The 8,246-nt window shown below is 38.1% G+C and overlaps 2 protein-coding genes across 5 annotated transcripts; both read right to left on the reverse strand.

Moving 5' to 3' along the window:
* On the reverse strand, positions 1,657 to 3,972 carry LOC105163928 (probable 2-oxoglutarate-dependent dioxygenase At5g05600). Its single transcript, XM_011082463.2, has 3 exons — positions 3,362 to 3,972; positions 2,752 to 3,082; positions 1,657 to 2,071 (listed from the first exon to the last, which is right to left on the reverse strand). The coding sequence occupies exons 1-3, from the start codon at positions 3,820 to 3,822 to the stop codon at positions 1,817 to 1,819; spliced, it is 1,047 nt and encodes a 348-aa protein (XP_011080765.1). The 5' UTR covers positions 3,823 to 3,972; the 3' UTR covers positions 1,657 to 1,816.
* Positions 4,529 to 8,246, reverse strand: LOC105163927 (protein LURP-one-related 7). Of its 4 annotated transcripts, none has more exons than XM_011082460.2 (4): positions 7,820 to 8,246; positions 6,155 to 6,364; positions 5,340 to 5,399; positions 4,529 to 4,714 (listed from the first exon to the last, which is right to left on the reverse strand). In XM_011082460.2, the coding sequence occupies exons 1-4, from the start codon at positions 8,075 to 8,077 to the stop codon at positions 4,673 to 4,675; spliced, it is 570 nt and encodes a 189-aa protein (XP_011080762.1). In that variant the 5' UTR covers positions 8,078 to 8,246; the 3' UTR covers positions 4,529 to 4,672. The 4 variants fall into 4 exon arrangements, with proteins under 4 accessions (XP_011080762.1, XP_011080764.1, XP_011080761.1 ...); XM_011082462.2 differs by having other exon boundaries at positions 4,675 to 4,701; XM_011082459.2 differs by lacking the exon at positions 4,529 to 4,714 and having other exon boundaries at positions 5,019 to 5,399; positions 7,826 to 8,246.

The following is an 8,246-nucleotide window of genomic DNA, read 5'->3' on the forward strand; positions in this document are numbered from 1 at the left end:
TTTTTTTATATATATTTTAATTAAATTAATATTTTATTATATAAATAATTAAATTAATTATTATATAAAATAATATTTTATTATTAATAAATATATATAATATTATATATATTAAATGTGAAAGAAGGACAAAATTGTCAAAAAAAAAGATACTTTCGTAGCAAAATCGTAGTCAACGCGCGTGAGGCGCAAATTCTGCAGGGAAGGGGTTTTCAAAACTTGGCTTGAAAAGCATTAAGGGTGGGCCTCCCCAAGATGACGTTGTAGGTTGAGGGAGTATCCACTACTAAAAAATTTAGTAAGCAAGTCTTACGAATACCCAGCGTCAACGGAAGTGAGACCATACCCCGAGGGTTGACTACCTCTCTCGCGAAATTGTATAAGGAGGTGTTAACTTTTTCTAGGAGGGTCCTTTAGCTGCATCTGATCGTATGCTTCTTCAAACAATATGTCCACAGAGCTTCCTGAATCTATGAAGATGCGTCCTACTTCATAGTTGGCTAATAACATTGTGATAACTAGAGTATCATTGTGAAAGCTTTTAAGACCCGATCTCGGCCCTCCCAAACTGAATGATGGGGGTATTCTCCATTGCACCAACATCCCATATCTCTTTTACGGTTATACTATGTGCTTCCCTGACTTGAGCTTTCTTGGCATGATGACAGTCGCCTCCACTTGGGCCTCCGACAATCATTCGAATAATCTTCTTATGAGGAGGGTCGATGACGTCAACCTTGCCTCCAAATGGACCTTTATGATCTTCTCCTGAGGAAATTTCAGGGCTGGAAACTTTTACTTCTTTCCCTTTGTCAGTTTCTTGCTCTTTATATAGCCCCATCCCTAGAGCTTTTCCCCGACAAATGTGCTCCTGCAAATATCCATTCTGAATGAGCCTTTCGATCTCATTCTTTAGATGTCGACATTGTTCAGTGCTATGACCATAGTCATTGTGGAAACGACAGAATTTGTCTAACTTGGGACGTTGGAGACTCTCTCTCCATGACTTAGGAAGAGTTAGTAGACCTTTTCCTTCAATCGCCATAGGGCCTGAGTAATGGGTACTGTTAAAGGGGTGTACACTGTGTTGATCCTTTTGAAAAGTGGTTTCTTGTCCCGAAAATCAGTTCAAGGCTTCTTGGAGGAGGCTTTCTCCCACACTTCTTTCCTTTTTGGCATTTTGGGTGCCCTCCATATTTTTCAGAATGTACATGTTTTTTTAACTAATAATATACTTGTAACAAAATTATATATTTATAAAGATATATATATATATATATAATTTTTCCATGCATCCAATGAAGAAGGAAAACATTGCTATAAAAATATTTATGAAAATTATATAAATCTTAATGACTAAAAAGTATTTGCATATAATGCTAATAAATTTTATATTTAGTCATTAGTAATTTTTTTTATCAAATTAATTAAAATATTTATATGGCTTTTTTTAATTTCACGTGTTAAACTATCTTACATGCACTTATAACTTCATAAAAACACTTTAAATATGCCATTCAGTTGTAATAAATGGCAGTTATCTAACTTGATTTTATCACCTTTACAAAAATTTGTCCTACATATCAAAATAGAATTTTAAGTTGAAAATGTATATTTATTAAAATTATATTTGTAGTTATATATTTTTCATGAGAATTTCACTAATAAAGGCATCAAACAGAAACAAAAATTAATTAAAAATTCAGGCTATTGTTCCCTTTCCTGAGAATTTGTTTCATATACAGCGCAATACTGCATGCTCATTGAAGACGTAACTCGGCTCATGATGTCTGACGATAAATGGTAAACATTTCCTTCAAATCCTAAAATGCGAGATCTGAATGTTTTCAACGTCAAGTTTCCTCAAGTTACCTCGGTTTCGAGTAGCCCGGAACTTTCCCCAGTTATACCTCTTGAATCTGGCGGGGTTTTGCTCCTTCACCAGCTCCTCCAGAGGCTCCACCCATGTGTAGTGCGATGGATACAGGAAATAAGGAATCGAAAACCTTTCCTTGTCCGAGTTCACCACCACTCTGTGTTCCACGCTCTCGTACTTGTCGTTGCTCCATACCTGTTACACGGAAAGATCAACCTACTTCGTTCCCAGGGGTACATTTGTAATTTTACATCTGCCTCGGGCGTTCTATATATTGCAAATATCCATGTATGATCAAATCGAGTTAGTGCCATATAAGTGCACATAGATGTCAAATTGACCAAACTTTAACTATTCAGGGGTGTATTTGTAATTTTACAAATGTTATATCCGTTGTATATATGAACATATCCATATACATCGATCAAGTAGGCTTGTTGAGTCAATGGAAGCCGATCCCAACTTTATTTTTAGGGACGTACTTATAATTTTATAAACTTACGAACGTTGTATATATATTGAGACATTCGTACATCAATCAAGTTTATAATGTTTTAGTTTGCCAAGTCCGACCCAACTTTTGCTCAATAAGAGTATCTCTAGTTTTACAAGTGTTAATAGTGGTTTTAGTTATAATAGTTAATGAGTGGCCGTCTGCTACTGTAATACAACGGACACTCTGTCGTGACGAGTGAAACATAGGCGCAACTTATCTCTAAGACATGTAAACTTCGTTTCTTAGTTTGTGTTTGATTTTTCACACGTTTTTCAATCTATTTTTGGATTTCCTAACAGTTGAAAACTCAACTCTGCAGTGCAGAAAATTCCAACACGAGATTAGCTAAGGAAACACAATCTTCAAGTTCGAACTTTACCTGAATTATATCACCAACATTGATGATATAAGCATCTGGGCTAGGTTTGACGAGGATCCATTCGCCGTCTGTCTTCCTCTTCACTTCAAGTCCGGCAACATCATCATCCTGAGCAAGGATGGTCAAGACGCCGGTGTCCTTGTGTCTACCGACTCCAAGAGTAAGATGAGGAGCAGGGCAAGGCGGATAGTAGTTGAGCCTAACCCTGCTCGTTTGGTCGTTGAAGAAGCCGTTTAGACGATCTTTCGACAAGCCCAAGCTCAAGCATATGAGTTCTAGTAGCTTGAAAGCTAGTTTTTCCATTGCTTTAATGTGCTCTTCACAGGCCTCCCTGAAACATGCAAACTCTTTTTAATCTTCAAAAGCAGTATAATGCAGCTAGGCATGGTTTTCAAAATCTTCTGTTGGATATTTGATCAATAATTATATCGTCATTTAAAATGATTTTAACTACCACCAAGATATTCGTCATCATTCGTACCTATGGATGATGTTGTCGAAAAAGTTTATAGCCATGTTTGATTAATTAATATTTGTTATTATTGTTTAGTTTTTACTATTTTAGTAAATTATAACAAAAAACAAAAAAAGAATAGCCAGCTGCAGATACCTCAATTCAGGCAGGCTCTCAGGCCACTTATTGAACAATTCCTTCACCTCAACATCATCAGGATCGTGCGAAGCCGGAAAGACAACCGGATCTAAGACAGCAAAATCAAACACTTCCTTCCAGTCCCGGACGTTCTTCGTGTGCTCACCGTCGTAATACCCGAAGGGGTTTTCCTCATCCCTCCCCACCTTCCGCTTCTCCTCTTTCGGCAGCGCGAAGAATTTCCGGGACGCTGATTCGATCTCCCGACGGCATTTCGAGGGCACCCCGTGATTTATCGCCTGGAAAAACCCCCAGTCCCGGCAGGCCTCGCCTATTTCTGATACTAAACCTGACGGGGCGCTCGGCGGGAGTTGCTGTAGAGGGGTGAGATCGATTATTGGGATTGTCTCGGCGGAGATGGAGTAGGGCTTCGGGCGGTGCTCGAGGGCTTGGATGAAAGCTGGGTCAACTTCTCCCATGGATGAGAATTTGTGGAGACGAAGTTAAGGTTTGATTGACTCTGATGAGTGAGATTTTGGGTAATGATGCTGTAATAATCCTCCTGTTAACGCATTTGGCAGTTTGTTTGGATTCTTTGGAATACATTGGACCTGGACGTTATGCGGCTAGAGTGTATCTATACTACAAAGAATGTCTCACTATTTCATTGTACAAATCATATCCTATATATTTTGTTCAGTATGTTCGGTTCTGCAAAATTCGTCCCAAAAGTATGAGAAAAGCACTTCTCCCCTTGAAAAGGCCTTGATTGGGACTCGCACTTCACCTCCAACATGATTTTTAGGACAAGAATACCACCTAAGTCAAAGCAGATGCTATTTATAAGAGCAATATCATCCATTCTTCTCATTTTTGCCCATTATAAACAACATATGGAGGTCATGTGCTTTGATTCTGGTGGGATTTTTGGCTTGAAAATCATATCGGAAGTACCATGCAACCAATTAAGCTTTTCAAGTGCTGAAGTGCTTTTCAAATGTTTTGTAGGTAAAGTGCAATTTGCCTTAATAACTAATTATTATTCAAACAACAAAAAAGAAAATTCTTTTTAACTATCACTCACATTCTTTCCCCGTCTTATTTTCTTTTATCCACCTTTCACTTTTGTTGCAATGACTGCCATGGTGACCGTTAGGGTGCTTGTGGGCACCCGTACTATCATAGCTCTAGCTGACTTCTCTTCTGACATGACCAAAAGACTTTTATCCCCGATTCTTCTCCTTCCTGGATGGAAACTTTCCCTGCTGTTTAGCAAGCCCAGCTACCTCATTTGTCGTTTCTGTGTTTCCACCATGGCTTTGATTGTCATTACTTTTGCAGGCACAATGGCATCATTCCTTGCAGCAACCACTGGAATATTACAGAACAATCTAAAGAGGGCCATAACTTATTCAACTTGCAGTCAATTGGGAAATATGATCTTTGCTTGTGGCATCTCTAATCCTGGGTGCAAATTCTATCATTCATGGCATGTCACATGAGCATGATATGCAGATGATAGCAGGGCTTTGCTTCCTTGTTCCCTTTTAGCTATGCCATGATGCTCATGGGCAGCTTATCCCTATATTCAATTTCCTTTTCTAACTGGATTTTGTGGTCTCAGAGCACGCTTACACTAAGTATACAATCAGTGGGAATTTTTCTTTCCGGTTGGGAAGTTCGGCGTCCTTTTCACTTATTAGTCTTTTTCTTGATGTTTTCTAACATTTCTGGTACCAACTAATTCATTCAAGCAAGACATCAGAAATTCATGAAATGATCATCAGAGAGGGAAAATGATTACAATATCCGACAAAAGATCAGTTTTGAGACAAATAAAACAGCATATGTTACAAGTTAAAATTGGGGGTTGGATAACTAGAGAAGAGATACAATAACTTAGCTTAACTCATATCCAGAGCCTTCTTCCATCAAAATATATAACAATGAGTGATGCAACTAAACAATGATCATTGAATCCAGGAAAAATGGTTACCCGAAACCGGTTCCTAGGAACGAAAATTTTCCCAATCCCGAGCTTGTACATTAGGCTGGTCTGCACCAGAATGAAAGAAAGCAGTATAATTGTCAAAAACTATAAGAAGCAGACACTAAGTCCAGAACAATTAGCTGGTGGGGAGGAACTCTAACAATTATGGCTGGAAAATCTCTTATGTTTAAGTTTCTGATCAGTCATAGAACAAAGTATCTTTCTCGAGAAACGATGTGTATCACTGAACATTTCGGATGAAGGTCCACATCTTCTTATTGAAGGATAATCCAAAGTTTCCATGTAAGAAGAGGCAAAACGAAGCATCATAAGAAAAAAGATTTGCGTATTCTTTTCTTGTCTTATTTCATTTGTTCAAGAATGACGATTGATGCAGGAACTTTAACTAGAACGGTATCAGTTCATGTTCACTGAGAAGTTTCCTTAAGTTGAAAGATGAAGATGTTTAGTTGATATCACAGTGTAAATTCCTTTTCACTTATAGAGAAAAGCGAAAAGCATGAAGAAAAACTGAAATTTTAATCCTTAAACATTATAGATGGCCACCAGATTAACACCATTCGCATATATGATAGCTATATTGAAGCCACTTAGAGAAGAGAAAGAGTTCTGATCTTCAGTAGTTATGGCAGCAACCAGTTAAATGGGCCTTAACATGAAGCAAGTGAAGAAAGGCGTATTTCGATTAGGTCTAATTGGTAAAAAGCAGTTCATCAAACAGACTAATATATTTGCATCTCTTGTTTTACTTGAAGAGTTACCACAAGCTAAAACTACAATACTATCTAAATTAAGAGTACCTCAGCTACTATGGAATCGTCTTTATAAATGGTGCAGGCTCTCTTGAAAGGGCAGCCTTTCATCTGCAACTCAGTCTTTGAGTCTCTGTTGTTTTCGCCGAGAAGTAATATTTTAAACTCAGTTCTGGTTAACTCATCTAGCGTTTTGTCCACTATGAATATCAAGTTCTTCTCTTCATCATTTCCCCTAAAGCCTTGCCATGATCCTTTCTACAAGAAGAACATGATGTTGGAGGAAACATTCTAAAAGCTTCAAAAAATTTGGAAAAAGACTCGAGTTAAACATAGAACAAAAACTTTCAACTTTTCCCTTAACATATCAACAGATTCATTGTTGTAAAAAACAGTATTAGTTTTCCCATTGTAGAGCACAATGGTCCCAAAATACACAGCAAGAATTGGAAAGAATACCTGGATAATGTGCGATCAAAATTTCAAAATTGATTAGAATAATGGATTGAATTATTAAACAAATATGTAAACTGGGGTGGCTAATTGAACAAGCGCACATAGTCACAAAAACATAACAATGCAGGATCATATATCCGCGCTGCAATTTTTCACTAGTTTTCACACACTAAAGCTCCAAGATCTATGTTATTCCACTTCAATTATACACCTCTATTCTTCACTATCCTGATGTACAATACATAGCAGGCAACTCATGCATTGGCTCTATATCCAGATTGCTGTTTCTACTTGAAGAGTGTTCTAAAACCCGGACATCCATGAGATCTATCTTAAGACAAACTAAAGTATATCCTAACGTGATGTCCATAAAAGACGACCTATGGACAATTATGCAATGAAAAGAATCAGAATTGGTGATTGGTGGAAACAATTTCCTGAGCCGAGCGCACCAAATGGGAGGGTATAACAGTTCTGGACCAAATTGTCCTATCCAACAATAAGAAAGCAAGAATAAGGAAGAAAAATGGCATCTCTCATAACATAATGCTACTTTCACCATCTTGTTAATTATCCACCCATTTCTAGTGCTAAGAATATTCTTGCAGTCCTCAGAGCTATGTAATTTCCACTAACCGACTTGATTCTTGCAGCACTTGGCTTACCTAAGTTCTTGCCGTGACATAGATCACCCATGAATCTTTTCGTTATTGCAGTGAATCAATATGTGGACTCTGCAAACCCACGGATGAATCGGACTTTCTTGAAGGACCTTACGACAATTCCTATGAACACTATTTGATATCACATTTGAAAAGAAAATGGAGCTACATATTATGCTGTCAAAACACATCCACAGGACACTTGGATCCCATAATATTTCTAAGCGCAGAATTCCATAATTATGTAAAGCATAATTATGAGATGTCAACATATTTTCACAGAATACAGTGAAAATTTGTTCCCTTTTATTTTATAATCGCTCCGTCTCAACACATCTAATAGCAAAAACACCAAAACAAAGAAGCCAAGAAATTCATTACATCACAAGGCAGACGACTGATTCCGCAAGTACGATTCAGCTTATGTACCTTGAATACGGACACAGAATCCATTAAAGCAACTATGAACCAACCCCCGCCCCACCCAACACCCCACCCCCCGCGTCTTTCCCCTGATACATTCAAGAACTCCAAAATCAGCAAAGCCCAGAAATCCAAAACCAATAAACACAACATGATCAGAGAGCGAACTCACGCTTACTCGGTTTATGGTGAAGAGGGTGTCCCCAGATGAATCCAAAAGCAGCTTTTTCGTGTAGTCTGGACGATTATCAGCTGACTTGTGGGACAATTTCCGCACTGTGTACACCGAATTACCCGCTGAGTCCGTGAATCTGAGATTTCCTGGACTCCCGAGCCCCTTATTCTTCTTGGACACAAAAAGATCAAACGGGATTTGGAAATTGGCGGGACAGTTGAACTCATCAAATGGGACTGAGGAGCTTTCCTCCATTAAATCATAGATAATGATATTATGCCGGAGAAAACGAGAGAAAAAATGATGGGATGGAGAGCTTATCAAGAGAGTTTCTTCTTCTGCTTTTTCTTTTCCTTTGTGCCTCTTTTGACAGAATATGTGAAGAGCATTGATACGACGATGAAGTGGGCAAGACGAATATAAT

Source organism: Sesamum indicum, linkage group LG6 (assembly GCF_000512975.1).
Source record: "Sesamum indicum cultivar Zhongzhi No. 13 linkage group LG6, S_indicum_v1.0, whole genome shotgun sequence".
Lineage (NCBI taxonomy): Eukaryota > Viridiplantae > Streptophyta > Magnoliopsida > Lamiales > Pedaliaceae > Sesamum > Sesamum indicum.